The 17,839-nt window shown below is 39.5% G+C and overlaps 2 protein-coding genes across 18 annotated transcripts in view; one reads left to right on the forward strand and one right to left on the reverse strand.

Moving 5' to 3' along the window:
• The window catches only part of ERAP1 (endoplasmic reticulum aminopeptidase 1), a 39,057-nt gene extending 32,713 nt beyond the window's left edge, over nucleotides 1-6,344 (forward strand). For all 4 annotated transcript variants that reach the window (XM_032403947.1, XM_032403951.1, XM_032403948.1 and 1 more), the window contains 3 exons: nucleotides 143-283; nucleotides 849-930; nucleotides 4,673-6,344. In XM_032403947.1, coding sequence (XP_032259838.1) covers nucleotides 143-283; nucleotides 849-930; nucleotides 4,673-4,828 — 379 coding nt within the window. In that variant the 3' untranslated portion in view covers nucleotides 4,829-6,344. The remainder of the gene's footprint in view (nucleotides 1-142; nucleotides 284-848; nucleotides 931-4,672) is intronic.
• Nucleotides 6,345-6,351: 7 nt separating this feature from the next.
• CAST (calpastatin) overlaps nucleotides 6,352-17,839 on the reverse strand; it is a 115,360-nt gene continuing 103,872 nt past the window's right edge. For all 14 annotated transcript variants that reach the window (XM_032403955.1, XM_032403953.1, XM_032403963.1 and 11 more), the window contains 3 exons: nucleotides 16,765-16,836; nucleotides 9,155-9,220; nucleotides 6,352-8,206 (listed from right to left, as the gene is read on the reverse strand). In XM_032403955.1, coding sequence (XP_032259846.1) covers nucleotides 9,170-9,220; nucleotides 16,765-16,836 — 123 coding nt within the window. In that variant the 3' untranslated portion in view covers nucleotides 6,352-8,206; nucleotides 9,155-9,169. The remainder of the gene's footprint in view (nucleotides 8,207-9,154; nucleotides 9,221-16,764; nucleotides 16,837-17,839) is intronic.

A 17,839-nucleotide genomic window follows, 5' to 3' on the forward strand; every position in this document is an offset into this window, starting at 1 on the left:
TTTATTAGTGCTCTGGTCACCTATTTATCTTGTGTTTATTATTGACAGATGGGCTTTTTTCTTTCACACATTATTTTATTGAAGTAATCATAACTTTTCCAGGGACTCTGTATTGTTAACATTCTTCTCTTAATCATTCTAGGCTACTAGATGAAGGTTTTAAGGGAGATGTAATAAAAATTCAAGAGTTTCCACATATTCTTGGAGCTGTTGGTAGGAACCCGGTGGGATATCGATTGGCCTGGCAGTTTCTGAGGGAAAATTGGGATAAACTGATACAAAAGTAAGTAGTGCCAAAAATTGTGCTGTGATTAGAAAGGTCCATGAACATGCCTGTGTTTTAGCTTTGTTTGTAAAACAACAGTGATCGTCTAGAGGGGGTTTTTTGATTGAAGATAGCAAGTAGAGGTCCTTAAAAAACTATTCTGAAAATAGAGAACTTAAATTTAGTGCTAACTCATGAATCTGGATAGTCAGCTGTTCCAGTCTATCTGGAAGAATCCTTTTCTGCACCCACAGACCAATTTGAAGCCCTCCTGTGCATAGTTCACTCCACATTGTGGTTTACCACTTCTGCTTGCTTGCACCTGCCCTTGCCTTGTTCTTGTAGCACTTACTAAGCCTCTACCGCTTTCTTTTGGGTACTGAATCATTTATTCAGTGGTTGGTGTATTTTTTTTTTTTTTTTTACAACTACATCTTAACGCATTGGAGGGTAGGGCTCATGTCATGGATTTTTCATGCCTGAGCAGTTTCTAGTTAAATGCTGTAATGTGCACAAGGCACGTAAAAACACATGTCGAATGAATAAATATTTTATGATACATCTTGACAATTTCCATTTCCAGGTTTGAACTTGGCTCATCTTCCCTAACCTATATGGTAATCGGAACAACAAGTCAGTTCTCCACAAGAGCACGGCTTGAAGAGGTAACCAAAAGTTAAATTTAAGTGACAATTAGCTAATAAATATGGGGTAGACAAAATAATGGTGTGATGAGTTAGGAATGGATTTTGTCACCTAGTAGATGTTCTTTTTGGATGCAAACTATTGAAAACTATGCCTCTTCCTCAACACATCAAGAAGTCTTAGCTCTGTCATTACAAACTTTTGGGCTTAAGAAATTACTGGAGACATTTAATCTCTATTTCTTAGGATGTTAAAAGTGATCATTAGAGGTATAAATGACCTACATGATCATCTAGTTGTTATGAAAGAGGCAGGTCTGGAATCTTGGTTCTCTGCTATCCAGGTTCAAGATTTCTCATTACTTATTTATGACACTCACTTTGAGGAAGAATTTTAGGCAACTTATAAGGTCGATATGTAAAAGAAATGTTAAATAACAAAAAGCTGCATAATTTACAGAAAGAGGTAACTATATGAGGGATTTATGCTGAGGATAATTTATTGCAATTGTACCCTAAATGTACCACAGGTTCCTAGCAGTCAGGAAAAAATGAGAAAACAGTAGGAGTTATTCTCATTGTCTAGTAGGAGGGAACCATGGAACATACAAGTTTCCCAGAAAGGCAGACTTTTCTTTCAGCCTTAATCTTTGAGGAATTTGATGTCAAGGTCATTGTTGTGTGGTGTCCCTTCTATAATAATGTTTTCAAAGGCGTAGAAAATTTTACAAGGCTTTAAAAATAGGTTGCCCATAGATAAAAGCTGAGAACATAATACTGATCTTTTTAGGAATAGTTCCACTGTGTAGGCTGGTTATACCATGATAGAGCTTGATACAGGGAGAATGCTTTGAAAATGCAAAAGAAATGTCACATCCCTTCTCTCTAGTTTTCATGCAGGCTTGTAAAATTAACTGGCACCTAATAATTCAAGGTTGAACTCTAGTGAGGTCTACAGCAGAGCTATTCTGTGTGATGATGAGGACCAGCCATGAGCTAGGAATAGCTAGACAGCTGTCCATAAACCAGATCTGTAGCAACAAAACATTTCTTTCAGTCACTTGCTCATCCCTTTGTTTTCTCAGTAATTCTTTAAAGATACGACATTTTTACTCTAAGATTGACATGGTAGACCAAGCCCTTGTCCTCATAGAGCTTAAATTCTACTGGGGGACTCAGAGACAAAGCGACCTAAGTCAGGCTATATGCTCTGAAGATGAATGAGGCGAGGTAAGGAGAGAGTGACGGGGTAAGGGAGCTTTGTTCTATGGGATGATGGGGAGACTTTTGAGCAGATACTGATGGAAATGCAGGTGTCTGTTGTGTGCAGAGGAAACATCAGGTGCAAAAGGCCTGAGGTAGGGCATGGAAGTGAAAAAGCCTGGATGTCATCAGAAGAGAGAACATCCTCCTGTGTAGGAGTCAGCCCGGAGCCCTATCTGGCCTTCACATCCAGTTCGTCCTGGAATCTCACTGGCTTTGCTTCCAGCATCTGTACCGTATCTGTGCACTCATCTGCTTTTACGGCACCCCAGGCTTTTCTGAGTTCTTGCCTGGCCTATGGCGAGAGCCTCCTGAATGGCTTCCCGCTTTGCCAACACCAGACCATTTTCCACATTTAAAACTGAAAATCAGCCCATGACTGACCCTTCCTTGAAACCTGACCTGTTGACCTTGGAATAAACTCCAAACCTTTCCTCCCCGCGTGCATACGACCATGATGACCGGGCTCCTGCTAGTGCGCGTGTGGCGCTGTGGGTCACCCTCCTGTGGCACTTGAGCCGCTCAGCTGCTGCCTGCTCCTGGCCCAGAAGGGGCTGATCCTGTCTCAGCCTCTAAATTTCTCTGTGCCTGGCTTGCTCTTTGCCTAACTTGTCAGCCGAAAGGCTTGTTGAATCCTTTACAGGTCCCACGTCACATGTCACCTTCCCAGGCTGCTCTGTGGAAAGCAGGCCACCCCCATCCCAGTCACTCCTAGCCTCAGTGTATTTCGTCCAGGATAGTTGATTAATAATAACCGTGTTGACTGCTTGTCTTCCCAGGTAGAGTGTAAGCTCTAGGAGGACAAGGGTTCCTTGCCTGGTCCCTTGCCTCCTCTTCTGTGTATAGCAGTGTAATTAGGCCGGAGGGATGAGTAAGTGCCAGAGGACATGTTCGTGAATAAACGGATGAGGCTGAATCCCTGATACATGGCTGGGGTTTGGGTTCTGCACTTGACCCACATTATGTAACTACATTCTCCCCAGTGCTCTGTGAGGGAGAGATCAGCCTTACTTTACAAAAGAGGAAATTGAGTCCCAGAGAAGTTGTTTACAAAGGGTCAAACTAGTAGGCTAAAACCGTTTCTTTTCTATCTCTATATCGCACTGCTTATTGCACAGAAAATACTCTCAGGGAGGCAGGTTTGAATCCAACACTCAGTTGGGATGCTGCATTTCCCAAGGTCGATGAGGATAGGAGAGAGAATTCGGGGTCAGGAAAAGTTTGAGGGCAAGGCTTATCAGCTGGCTTTGTTACAGCTCTTAAAGGTCTCTCTCTTTTAGTGGTACCATTGTGAAGGGCTCCTTCAGGATTATTTGAAAATATTTAAGTAACTTACTATGTCTAATCATTAAATACTTAGTAAAATTTTTGATGTTACTGGACTGCTGAGAAGTGCCTACAGTTGTTCTCTGACCTGAATATTAATCTGGAGTCTGAGCGTGTGAACCAGCGGGCTGAGCTACAACCCAAGGCGGACCACGAGGCGCGGTCCGTGCTCCTTAGGCGGCTAGAGCAGGAGGGCGGGCCTGGAGCTCCTCGGAAAGCGGTAGTGAGATACAATTTTAAAAGAACCCCGAATCATTTAAAATTGGAATTTGACCTTTCAAAAGCCTGTTCTTACCCTTCTCTTATTCCCAAACTTAAAATAGGATATTATAACATGGATTTTTAAGGAATTAACTGTCTGGAATCCATGCTGAATAAATAATACATCTTGGCCTAGACTTACTTCCTATCTCCACAGTCAAAAACTTATGGATTAATGCTGTGAAAACTTAGGGGACAAGGCTAAGACCCTTTTCAGGTGAAACAGTACCACAATAGTCCGTCCTGTGGCAGAGCCAGACTATTTCTATTTCTCACGTGAGCTTAAAGGAGTTAAGAAACCCAGCCATGAAACAAGAGGAGGGGACAGCTGTCTCTTATCTCGTTAAAACATGGGCAACTTTGTGTGGATTTTATCTTAGAGGAACAATACATGGATTGTGGATTAGGATAAAAAAAATTTGGCAACGTTTGGGGGGATTACCACCATAACTTGCTAAGAACCCTTTTCCTCCGTGTTTCTCTAATGATCTCTTAAGGCCAGACCCATGGAGAAAGACTGCATTTGTGTGGTTGGAACTGTTTTATTTGGCCAAGAAGATACTCTGCACATTCTTTTTAGATACCGTTTAAAAAAATAAAGTTTGCATCTGCGTGTATATAACAACACATAATAAATACACTCAAACCCTAATTATTAAACAGTATACAGTGAAGTCTTTTAGAATCTGGCAACTGTGAATAAAAACTGCAGAGAAAAATAAAAATCTGACCTCATGAGGCATGGGCTCATTTCATATAGCTTAAGTTTATGTGTACATAATTGTATCCAGACACCTGGCGCTGCCTTCTATGTAGAATTTTGACAAATGCTGGAAATTTGGCTTCAGTTTTAACTAGCCCGAACTTAGATTTGTGTAATAAATTTTTTAAAAATCTGGTTTTTCCTTACCAGGTAAAAGAATTCTTCAGCTCTTTGAAAGAAAAGGGTTCTCAGCTACGTTGTGTCCAGCAAACAATTGAAACCATTGGGGAAAACATCCGTTGGATGGATAAGAATTTTGAGAAGATCAGAGTGTGGCTACAAAGCGAGAAGCTTGAACTGCTCTAACAGTTTGTTCCTCGCTGGTTCTTGTGATGCGTGATTGCTAAAATGTTGTCAAATGTGATTATTTTCAAATTAGAGATGACTGTTTTGGCTCCATTGAAGATACTGCCTTTTCCTTCTTCCTCACTGGACTATTCCTATGAAAAGACCGGCTACTCAGTTGTCCATCGATGGGTTACTGCTGCTGTGTCTTTTATTGATAGGCGTTGCCCTGCAATGTTAACCCAAGGGGTGGGTGGGTTCCCTACTGTGGAGGACTACCTTATTCCTTTTGTTTCCTTATACTTAAGCCTTGTGCTTTCCAAAGCCCTGCTCCCCATGTGTGTGTCATCCATAAGCTATTTAGTCACTGTCCCCTAAAGACTTGTGAATAGTGGGGGCTACTGAACAATGAACGCTTGGATCGGTGACCAAGCCAGTACGTTCCACCTTTCCCTTCCCTGCTGCAGGCCCCGAGGCTGACCTCTAGGCCCATGGCCTCAGGCTTGTTGGCTCTCAGACTTTTGGTCAGTCTCCCAGCAGGCAGGTGGGAGCTGGGGTGGGAGAGAGTACAAGGGGGTGTTTTATTACCCTGGTTCCCTGGCTGACCTCCACCCAAACTAGCTCCTGAGAGGCAACCGTCTTTCCCTCACAGTCCTTTCAACGTCTTCCTTCTTATAGCAGCTTCCTCCTCTCATCCCTCCAGGCCGAGGGAGGGGTGAAGTGAGTGCCTGGCTTTGACGGGCCCTGGCGGTACCTGTGGGCTCCTTCCATCCTACCCACATCTTTGTTGAGGAAAAAAAACACTTTCTTTGGAACCCTCCTCAAATAATCCTAATTTGAGTGTGTGGTGTACTTCCTCAGGGACCCTGACTGATAGTGTCCCTCTGAAAAAGCAGAGAGCATTCAGGTCTAGAGGAGAAGGCTTTCTTCTGAAGTTGAACCTGGGAGCTGTTGATCCTTGGGTAGCTGATGCTGCTTCCCCCGCTTCATAGTCGGCCTAGCTCACAATTCCCCGATAACTTGTCAGTGGCGCTCACTGCGACTAAGTCGCGGCAGTCTCCCATAAAGTATGCACTGTATAACTGAAAATACGATTAGTGTAAGTGTGGACAATGTATTGTCTTTGAAGTCTTCTTTGATGAGTTTTAATATACTGTAAAAAACGAATAGGATATGAAAAATGTCAATGTGTTCTAATACACTGTGGAACAGAGTGACTTCTGGACATAAATGTGTTTACAATTCTATTTTTGTATGTATTGCATGGTCTGATGGTTTGACAAATCAAAACAAAACCCGAAATTGCTGGTAATTTCCAACTCCAGGTATTAACCTTCTAAAAGACATACAAAGCCAAGATTTTAATGTAAAATATTTTTAATTGTGTTCTGGATTTTGATTGAATGAAACATGGAAATAGTGGTCTTCATTTCTGGTCACCTGTGGAACTTATTTTAATTTGCTTTTGTTGGCGAAGTCCCATTTTCTGAATAGATACAATATTGTTACAACAATGTGCAAACACCTTTTTTTTTTTTTGGACTAAAGATTGTTTTCTTGGCCTAGAAGCAGACATTTGCAATGATTTCCTCCTTATGAGCTAGGTTTCAAGAGGACTCCAATTCTGTAGAGTGGTCTAGTCATCGCCAAGTCTTGAAGACCTTTCTCATGAACAAAAAGGCATATGCAGAGTGCCTTTTACATTTACTATTACAAGCATGCCTTAAATCTTTGGATTTAAAAGTACTTGTATATATGCATGGAAATCAGTAATACTGCAGCCGCTTCCCTGCACACTATGTCAATGCCGACAGTTTCACTTAAAAAAAAAAAAAAAAACCCCAACTTAATACTATATAATTAGAAGAAAGAGAAATACAGTTAAATCCTAGAGGAACAGTGTTTTTTTATGTTCTCGTTATGTTTAGTCACCCTAACACCGGCTTTTATTTCCCAGATTTAGAATAAAAGGATAATGCCCGCATCTCTCATGGGATAGATACACAGCATTTAAAGTGGGTGAAGTTTGAAATTCTATAGGTATGTGCATGTTTTTTAAAGAGAAGTTTTAAAGAAATTTTATGCCCCATTATAAGCAATTGTCTTTTTTTTTTTTTGTCCTCCCCCACCCTTAGACAGTATTAGTGATACTTAGTTTTAGTGAAGTCAGTCCAGTTCTTATAAAAACTTAGAATACCTGCTAGGGAAGGCTGTACTTTCTGAAACAAATTGCAAATCAGTTTGATGACATGGACCTGATTATCTTTTCCTGCATTCAGTACCAAGAAATAAGGATGAAATTAAGTATTTATCAGACTCCCCTCAAGGATATCGGTGCTATGTTCATAAACAATGCATTCCAAAAGATCTGAGAAAGCATTCAAAGTCGTAGGATCTCAGAATCTAGTTCTTGAATTGCTGTGGGGGTAAACAGGTTTTTAAATTCTGGATGGCTTTTTTATTTTTCTTTCAAGTCGAAGTTTTTGTATTTGGTAAACCCAACTTCCCTGAAGCCAGATGGGATACAGTGCACGGACTAACAAACAGGGCAATGGCTCTAAGCGAGTGAACGGCTGTTCTGGTTACACGTATCAGAAATGGAAAGCATAGCTTAACACAGTAACCCAAGTGAGTTCAAGGCCTGTGCATATTCTAAGGATTAGATTTTACTATTCTTGGAACTTGTTATGTGGTGACACAGAATGCATTCTGCTCTTCTGACTTGATTCAAGTCTCGGTATCTTTTGTGCTGGCTCTAAGGTGCAGAAGTTCTAACCACTGGCAAAAAAGAGTCCTGGGTGCAGCGCGTCCTGGTCTGTCCAGGCTATCTATTAATTTATTAGCAGCCCAAGAGGAGATAATGTGCCCAATGTACAATATTTTAGGTTTGACTTATAAACATTAACCCAAAGAAATCTCAAGTACAGTTCCAAAGCCCAAGAGGAAATGGATCATGAGAAATGAGGACATTCAACATGTTCAAAGCATTGTTTTCCAAATGCTAACCACAACAAAAGAATTAAGTGCTAACTGAAAATACGAATGAGATTTACAGGCACTGTGTGTAGAATGTGCAAAAGTTTGCAAAGGTTTTTTCTTTTTTCATGTGTTGCTTTAAGAAACTATCAAATATATCTCGTAGAAATATAAAGTTCCCGTCTCTCCCAACTGAAGGCATTTTTTAAAAATTCAAAGTTTATCAACACTCAGTACAATAACACAGATGAACCACACAAATTCATTTTCTTTCTGGGGAAAGAATAACCAATGTTTAGGATGTCAAGATTCGACAAGTAACACTGTCTAGAAGCCACCCAGAAAAATTTGCTGTTGTTCAAAGTCACTCAAAAGTCCTTCAAAAGTCACCATCCACCTGCTGAAGATTTTATAGGCAGATACCTTGAAAAATACAAAGGAAAAAAAATCCAGTAAACCGTTTGATACATAATTTTCTTGATGTAGGCATAGTAAATTTAACATTTAGTAAAAGCACTAACAGACAGCAACAAGGAATTTCCTATAAGTAAACATGAGCATGTTCTTAGAAAATTCTAGAATTTAGAAAATAGAAAACTTGTAATTTGGGTGAAAATCTTTGGAATAGTTCTAATAAGGACACCTCCCCCTTGTTAAAGGAAATAAAAGACCATGGTGACAAAGCTAACCCAATCTAACCTACATTTTAATTTTCTTTAGGCTTTGGTCAGCCAGTGGTCATAAGGTTTGATGGCTTAGAATAAGACCTATTCTTCGATAAGAGGAATTACATAGTAAGAATTATAAGGGCCCTCAACATATATCTTCAGAGATTCCCTCATCCAAATGAGTTAGTCAGTCACTATCAAGTACAATTAAACAAAGCACTTGACTTTGACCACTTTTGTTGATCTTACTTTTGCAATCTTTTCTTTTGCCTTTGTTCCAAAAAACCCTGTAATTTCCACTAGACCATAGGGGTACTTCCGTCCAGCCTACCATGTTAGTCTTTTGGTAACATCAGCATCATAAGGACATTTCTCTGTAAGATGTCACAGGCTATCTGGGCTTTGTCACAGTAACCTGCAGTCACAAGCATTTGGGTGTCAAAGACTTGGCTAGACTTAGGTGGTCATTTTCTTTAGGAGTCTGGCCTGATATTTTAAAGAGCTCTTAATTATAAGATTACCATTTTTAAACATTCCAGTAGCAGATGATTCCATTTATTGCTTTTCAGCAAATTAACCTCGACAGTGCAATGTACATTTCATGCCAATAGTAAAAGAGAGCACAGGTAAGAAGTGGACTGTTTCCCTCGCCTATAACACAGGTCTGTGGAAGGTCTTCATTCACAACAAACACCCAACTTACCAAATAGTGTGAACTTTAACTTGTATTTTTTCCATCAGCTTTTAGCTTGGAAGTTTCCTCTTTTGCCTAAAAGGGAAAGCAGAACCATCACTGATCTCCTTCTTTCCTGGATTAAGTATCAAAAAGCAGATCTATCAGATGCTTAAGAGGAGATGCGCTTTTCAGAATTAAAGGGTCAAAAGATGACAGGTCAGTGGAGGAAAATAAGATGGGCCTAAGGATTTCCTTTTCATTTAGTCCAAACTATGAATTGTTCTCCTTCAAGTTTGTAAACTAAAAATAACCTTAAGTGATTTAAAGTATTTTACTCTAATTTTTTCTTCTTTTTTTGAAGGCTAGGGTAATTGAAGAAAAAACACGGGTGTTCTTGGATGCTATTCATTCGTTCTATAGTGATGAATTCACTCTTAGGGGCATTGGTGGGCAGCTAATCTGCTGAGAATATAATCTATTAGAGATAAATGCATGAGCAACTAATTATCAAATCTGGTTTCCTATATCCTTTATGGGTTTCACTCCTTTTTTGAGGTATAAAATTGACATATAACATTAGTTTCAAGTGCACAACAATGATTCGGTATTTGGTATATATTGCAAAATGATGAACACAGTAAGTCTAGTTAAAATTTTTTCCCCTTGTGATGAGAACATTTAAGATCTCTGTTAGCAACTTTCAAATATGCAAATACAGCATTATGAACTATAGTCACTAGGTTGTACTATTATTTCCCATGACTTTTTTTTTTTTTTTTTTTAATAACTGGAAGTTTGTATCTTCTGACCTTCACCCTTCTCACCCACCCCACACCCCTCTCTCCTCTGGCAACCACCAGCTGATGAGCTTACTTTTGTTTTTAGATTCCCCATGTAAGTGAGATCATGTGGTATTTATCTTTCTCTGAATGACTTACTTCACTTACCATGATGCTCTCAAGGTCCATTCATGTTATCACAAATGGCAAGATTTCCTTCTTTTTTATGGCTGAAGAGTATCCTATTGTATATATACACATCTACTTGATCCATACAGCCATTGATGGACACTTCGATTGTATCCATTTCTAGGCTCTTGTAATTAAGGCTGCCATGGATATAGGGGTGCATATATTTTCCTAAGTTTTCCTTTTCTTAGGATAAATACCCAAAGGAAGAACTGCTGGATCATAGGCTATTTCTATTTGTAATTTTTTGAAAAACCTCTGTCCTGCTTTCCTTAGTGACTGCACCAATTTACATTCCCACCAAGAGTGTATGAGGTTCCCTTTTCTCCACATCCTCTCCAACACTTACTTCTTTTTGATGATAGGTACTCTAACAGCTGTGAGGTGATACCTCATTGTGGTTTTGATTTGCATTTCCTTGATGATTAATGGTGATGAGCAGGCCATCTGTATGTCTTTGGAAAAATATTCTATTTGCCCATTTTTTTTGATCATGTTGCTTGCTTTTTGCTATTGAATTTTTTTTATACATTTTGAATATTAAGCCCTTATCAGATGTAGGATTTGCAAATATTTTTTCCCATTGGATCTGTCGTTTTTTCATTTTGTTGGTGGTTTTCTTTGCTGTGTAGAAGCTTTTAGTTTGATCTAGTCCCTTTTGTTAATTTTTGCTTTTGTTGACTTTGCTTTTGGTATCAAATCCATGCAATCCCTCCTAAGACTTACGTTAAGGAGCTTACCACCTATGTTTTCTTCTAGAAGTGTTCTGGTTTCAGGTCTTGAATTCAAGTCTTTAATAACATTTTATTTTTACGTATGGTTTAAGATGGGGGTCCAGCTTTCCCAATACTACTGAAAAGACTTTCCCCATTGTATATTCTCGACTCTTTTTGTTGTAAAATGACCATATATGTGTGGCCTTATTTCTGGGCTCTCTACTCTGTTCAGTTGATCTATGTGTGTGTTTTCATGCCAATACCATTACTGTTTTGGTTAACTATAGTTTTTTAAGATAGTTTAAAATTGGGAGTGTGATGCCTCTGGCTTAGTTAATTCTCAAGACTGTTTTGGCTATTCAGGGTCTTTTGTAGTTTTATACAAATTTTAGGATTTTTAAAATATTTGTGAAAAAATGCCATTGCAATATTGATGGGGACTGAACTGAATCTGTATATTGTTTTGGGTAGTATGGACATTTTAACAATATTACATCTTCCAATCCCGTAAGTAGAGAATCTTTACATTTAGTTGTGCCTTCTTCAATTTCTTTCATCAATGTCTTCTAGTTCTCAGTGGATAGTTCTTTGAGCTCCCTGGTTAAATTTATTTCTAGGTATTTTATTTTTTGATGTAACTGTAAATGGGAGGTTCCTTAATTTTATTGTTATTAACATATAGAATTGCAACAGATTATTGTATATCGATTTTCGTATGCTGCAGCCTTACTAAATTCAACAGTCTGGTGGAATTCTTGGTATCTTTTATATATAATATTCTATCATCTGAAAATCGTGACAGTTTTACTTCTTGCTTTCCAATTTGGATGCCTTTTATTTCTTTTTCTTGCCTAAGTGCTTTGAACAGGACTTTTAATAGAATGTTGAATAAAAGTGGTGAGTGGGCATTTCTGTCTTCCTAATTTTAAAAGAAAGTTTTCAGCTTTTCACCATTAAGTATGATGCTAGCTTTGGGTCTGTCATATATGGCTTTTGTTATGTTGAGGTATGTCTCTATATATACCAACTTTGTTGAGTTATCATAAGTGAAAGTTGAAATTTATCCAATGCTTTTTCTGCTTCCGTTGAAATGAGAGGATTTTTATCCTTCATTTTATTAATGTGGTATATATCACATTGAATGATTCAGGGGTGTTGAACCAGCTTTGCATCCCTGGAATAAATCCCACTTGATAATGGTATATGATCCATTTGATAATATCGTGAGGATATTTTTAAAATCTATGTTCATCAGGAATATTGGCTTGTGATTTTATGTCCTGCTGTGCTTTGGTTATCAGAGTAATGCTTGTCCTATAACATCACTTTGGAAGTGTTCTTTCCTTCTCTATTTTTTGGAAGAGTTTGAGAAGGATTGGTATTAATTATTCTTTGAATATTTGGTAGAATTCTCTAGTGAAGCTGTCTTGCCCTGAATGTTTGGGAGGCTTCTGATTACTGCTTTAATCTCCTTAGTCTGAACTGGTCAGTAATTACTATTTCATCCTGATTTCAGTCTCGGTAGGATGTAGGTTTCTCTCTTCTAAACAGTTCATTATGTTGGCATGTAACTGGTCATTATGCACTCATTGCCATTTTAATTGTTTTTTGGCTGTTTTGTAGATCCTCTTTTCCTTTTCTCTTTTCCTTTGTGATTTGATGACTTTCTGTATTAGTAAACTTATATTCCTATTTTTTGTGCATTTACTATTGATTTTTGCTTTGTAGTTACTATGAAGTTTATGTATGACAACGTAAAAGTCTATTTACAGTTGATAACAAGTTTGCACTCTAAAGTTGTATATTTTTACTCCTCCCATCCTTTGTTTTTTGACATGCATTTTACATATTTTTATCTTGTGTATCCCTTAGTGGATTATTATAGTCAGTTTTTACTACTTTTGTCTTTTAACCTTCATACTGGCTTTGTACGATTGATTTACACCTTCACATTATTCTAAATTGTACTGTATATTTACCTTTGCAGTGAGATTTGTTCTTCCATAAGTTTTCCTGATACTAATGAGCACCCTTTATTTTCAGCTTCAAGAAGTCCCTTTAACATGGCTTGTAAGGCTAGCTTAGTGCTGATGAACTCTTTTGGCTTTTCCTTATCTGGAAAACTTTTGCTCTCTATTCTGAATGACAACTTTGCTAGGTAGAAGATTCTTAGTTGAAAGTTTGTTGTTGTTGTTGTTTTTGTTTTTTTTAATTTCAGCACTGTGAATAGATCCTGCCACTAGCTCTGGCCTGCAAAGTTTCTGCCAACAGTGTGCTGATAGAGACAGTTGATTTTCTTTTGCTGTGTTGAAGATTCTCTCGATTTTAACTTGTGATTTTTCAGTTATAATGTTACTTGGTGTGGGTGTCTTTAAATTCATCTTCTTGGGGGATCCTATGGTCATCCTGGATATGGATGTCTTGTTTCCTTCTGCAGGTTAGGGAAGGGCTCGGCCATTATCTCTTCTCCTTCTGGGACCCCAATAATGTTAATGTTCATCTACTTGATGTTGTCCTGTAAGTCCCTTAACCTATCTTTACTTTTTCTCCCCCCATTCTTTTTTCTTTTTATTGCTCTGATTGGGTGAGTTCTGCTATGTCTTTATGTTCACTAATCCTTTCTTATGCTTCATAGACTGTTCAATTTTTCAGTTCAGTTACTGTGTTCTTCAGCACTGTGACTTCTGTTTGGTACTTTGTCAATATTCCCATCTCTTGTTGAAGTTCTCACTGTGTTCATTCATTCCTCTCCCAAATTGGGTGAGCAGCTTTTTTTTTTTTTTTTTTTTAATATTTGTTTATTTGAGAGTGTGTGTGTGTGGCAGGGAGGAGGCAAAGGGAGAATCCCAAGCAGACTCTCTACTGAGCACGGAGCCCAATATGGAGCTTGATCTCATGACCTGAGCTGAAATCAAGAATTGGACGCTTAACTGACTGAGCCACCCAGATGCCCCTGGTGAGCATCTTTTTAACTATTATGTTGACCTCTTCATCAGGTAAATAGCTTAGGTCCATTCTATTTTGTTTTTTGTTTGAGTTCCCCCTGAGATTTGATCTTGTTCTTTGATTTGGAGCCTATTCATCCACTGCTTCATGTTCCTTGACTCTGTGTTGGTTTCTATACCTTAAATCAAACAGACACTCTGGTAGTCCTGAAGGAGTGTCCTGATGCAGGAGATGAAACTTATTGTTCAACCCTGCCTGAGCTCTTGGTTGTCTCTCAAACCCTTGTGATAGGCTGCTTAGACAATTTTATTTTTAGTGGGTCCTAGTGTTTGTTTGAGAGGGTGCCATGTTCTGTCAGGGTCCCAAAGGGGAGGATCTCTTGTCAGCATCCAGACTGAAGCTGACTGGAAGCCAATGCCTTACATGGCATCAGTTAAAGAATGCATATATATACAGTCCAGTGAGACCACAATCTAAAAGTCCTGCTGGCTTGCCAGAGCCCAGTGATCTGGGGGGTCCCTTAGATGGCAGTCACAAAAACTAGATTTCCAGATGATACATTAACTGCTTTCCAGGAGACACTGATGACTAAAGTGAGGCAGGGGGAGACAGAAAGATGGTGTCCACCAGCCTCTGTCTTGCAAAGTATTTAAACAGGCCCCTAGACACGTGTTACATCAGATGCCTGACCGTGAGGCCAATGCGTTAAGATGAGCCATTACACTTTCACAGAAAGTCTGGGTGCTTTTCAATTGGCTGCCTCCATGCTGGACTCTGGAGCAGGTGAATCTGTGCTCTCAAGCCCTTTAAGAAAATTTCTCAGGTCACTAAAGCCTTGTGGGGCTTGTGGATACAAGCCCCACTGGATTTCAGAGCTATAGATTTGTGGGCTTATCTCTCAAATGCAGGTCTTAAAAGCTGGGGTGTCTAATGAGGGGTTCAAATCCTTTGCTCCTCAGGAAGAAGCTGTGGGTTTTGAGTTCCCTTTTGATTATGGGTCATGTGACTAGGGTTGGGTTTCTGGTAAGATTGTGTTCCTGTCTCCTACCTGCTTCCATTTGGGCTGCTCTCATTTGCTAGATAAGTAGGAGTCACTCAGCTAGTTTTGGGCTTTGTTTCACAGGACATTGTTGGATATGCACCTGTAGGTTCAGTGTGTCCATGGGAGAAGGTAGGTCACCACTTTGCTTCCTAGAGTTTTGATGCAGCTGGCATATAAAGCTATACCTTCAGTTTCTCATTGTAGTCAGGGGATCATAGTAATAACCCTTTAAATTCTATGTTCTTGGAATAGGAAAGGATCTAGAAGTTGTCTCATCTAATTTGCATTCCTGCCCTGAGCACACTTTGAGTAATTTTAATAGGCATCTCCCAACAGTTTCACTTCATTAATGCCCAGCTCTAAGAAATCAGACCCTGTAACTTTTTTTTTTTTTTTTTTTAAGTAATCTCTACACCCAGCATGGGGCTTGAGCTCACAACCCAGAGATCGAGTACAGCTCTACTGACTGAGGCAGCCAGGTGCCCTTGGACCCTGTAACTTCTACTCATGGGTCTTAGTACATCATTTTTCACGGTGCTCTAGAAAGTAGAACTAATAGTCTTCCCTTCCAGATGGCATCTAATGAATATTCTGGATCATAGAAACCCTAGATCTTAATTCTGTATACTACTTCCATGTCCTAAAATTTATACCAACCACATTTCTTGGCATTATCCCCCCTACTGCCGCCACCACCATTTAAATGTCTGAATTTGCTACGGTTTTTACAGTGCATAATATCTCATAATCAAATTGCTGACTTTTTTCCTTAATGGTATATAATGTTTTTTTTTTATATAACTAAACTAGTGGTTTACATTTAATGAAACACAGTATATGAATCTGATTTGTCAATGTGTTATACACAAATGGGAATGTGCAGTAGGCAATTTCAAGTAGTGCTGTGGGTCTTTGGAGGGTGGGGAGGGATAAAAAATTCACCCTGCTAAGTATTTGCCAAAGGCTCAATCTACCACAGTATCGACTCTTAATGCCCCAAAGCCTACTACTGAGAGATCAAGTAAACTAAGGATTGGGCGCCTGGGTGGCTCAGTTGGTTAAGCGACTGCCTTTGGCTCAGGTCATGATCCTGGAGTCCCAGGATCGAGTCCCGCATCGGGCTCCCTGCTCAGCAGGGAGTCTGCTTCGCCCTCTGACCCTCCCCCCTCTCATGTGCTCTCTCTCTCTCTCATTCTCTCTCTCAAATAAATAAATAAAATCTTTTAAAAAAAAAAAAAAGTAAACTAAGGATTGATAAGGACCAATGAACTAGCAACCAGTAAGTCATCACTGGTCATGGGCAGGGCTCAAGCAGAGGAAGCAGGAGTCCTAGATGTCTGAGGGAGGTCAAAGTATGGAAGGAATTGGGCTGTAGGCTTATAACTGGAGAATTGCTTTTAAAGTGGTGAAAGAACTGGAATTGTTTCTAATACAAGGACAAAGAATCAAGATGAACAGACTGGAGAGAGTGGATTATTGACCCCTCAGAGAGAAGGGCCACATCAGGGCAAGCAAGGGAGAGGGCTGTCAGTGGGGAGGGGACCTTTGGGATTTTGTGCAGGGTGGCCTCAACTTTCTCTTTGAAGTTGAAGGCAAAGCTAGCTGCACCCAGTGGGGGGATGTAGCTGGAAGAGAGTCTGAAGAAAGCGGGATTGGGAGAGGGCCGACATTGATTATGGGCCGGCACAGACAGCTCGGTGGGCACTGCAAACCATAAAATTAGAGTGGGCTCATCCATAGTTTGTGAGACAGAGGGGGAAGTGCAAGAAATTTGAATTGTGTTAAGAATGATCATTTAGATTTCTAAAGTCCCACATACTTTTCTAAGTCTCTAAAACTTCAATTTCTTAAGCAAGATGCGCTCTGGGATATTCTGAATAGATTCCAGTTAGAAACTAAATGGTTAAAAGGATAAATGCTACTCCATGTAATTGCTACTTTGTAGTAATATTTAGGGCTGTCTACCTTGGCGGACTCCTTTGCTTTACCTCCATTCTTGGCTGCTTTGGTGCTGGGAGCAGTTCTCTTGACTTTGTCCTAAAGCAAAGGAAACATAATGAGGCTACAGTTATCATCAGCCCATCGAGTATAATCAAATAATGGAAAACTTAGAAGTGGTTAAGGTAGAAAGTAAAAAGGATTAAAAATACAGAGGAAAATGTGGGTCACCTGATGTTCTGCCAATTTCCATGAGGAATTTTGCTCATCAAAACTGTTTCTATCGGTGCCAGTTTTTATGTGCCAACAAAGCAAGAATGGGATACTCATTTTCAGTGTTATGGAAAACAAATTTAACAATAGAAATCATCACAGAGAGCTGGAGGCAAGTCTCATACAAAGTCCTGTTCACCAAAAAGGCATTATGTATCCAGGAGCGAGAAAAAGGATGCTGAGGTAGTCTAGAAATTAAATCACCCAACAAGGGGAGGACTGACAATTCAGTGATTGGGAGAGGTATTTAATAAGAGCAAAACAATAGCAAACAAACAGATCTGCAGTATTATTCTGAAAATGACAGTCAAGGGCGCTCAATTCACTTTTCTATATGATTTATATAAGGGTATGTCTATAGGTTAAAGGCCACATACTTGTTGTACCACCTATTTTTTTCATTCACCTTTAATCACATGTTTTGAGCACCTGCTATGTCCCAGGAATTCTGCTAATGCCAAGCACAGCTGAAGCATAAAGTGCAAAGCTCACTGGTATAATACACAGGCCGAGCGTAGCCCAGAGTTCAGGGGAGGCCCTGGGCCTGGGCCTCGGGCGGGAATCAGACAGCTGGGCATTGGCAGAAAGGAGAGGAAAGCCCAGGGGGCAGCAGCCATGAGAAGGCACCGTGCAGGTGGGGACTGCTCTCATTTTAAATGAGCAGAGAGCATTAGTGTCCAATGCCAAGAGCGTGGCCATCAAACATGATGGCTTTGGGAGGTTATACAGCGACATGAAAAACACTTATGAAATAATATTAAGTAATGTATTAGATATGGACTTAAACTTACACATGCATATTACCTGAAGTAATGGATCATATATATGT

This window comes from Phoca vitulina, unplaced genomic scaffold (genome assembly GCF_004348235.1).
Source record: "Phoca vitulina isolate PV1807 unplaced genomic scaffold, GSC_HSeal_1.0 scaffold6, whole genome shotgun sequence".
In the NCBI taxonomy this organism is placed as follows: domain Eukaryota; kingdom Metazoa; phylum Chordata; class Mammalia; order Carnivora; family Phocidae; genus Phoca; species Phoca vitulina.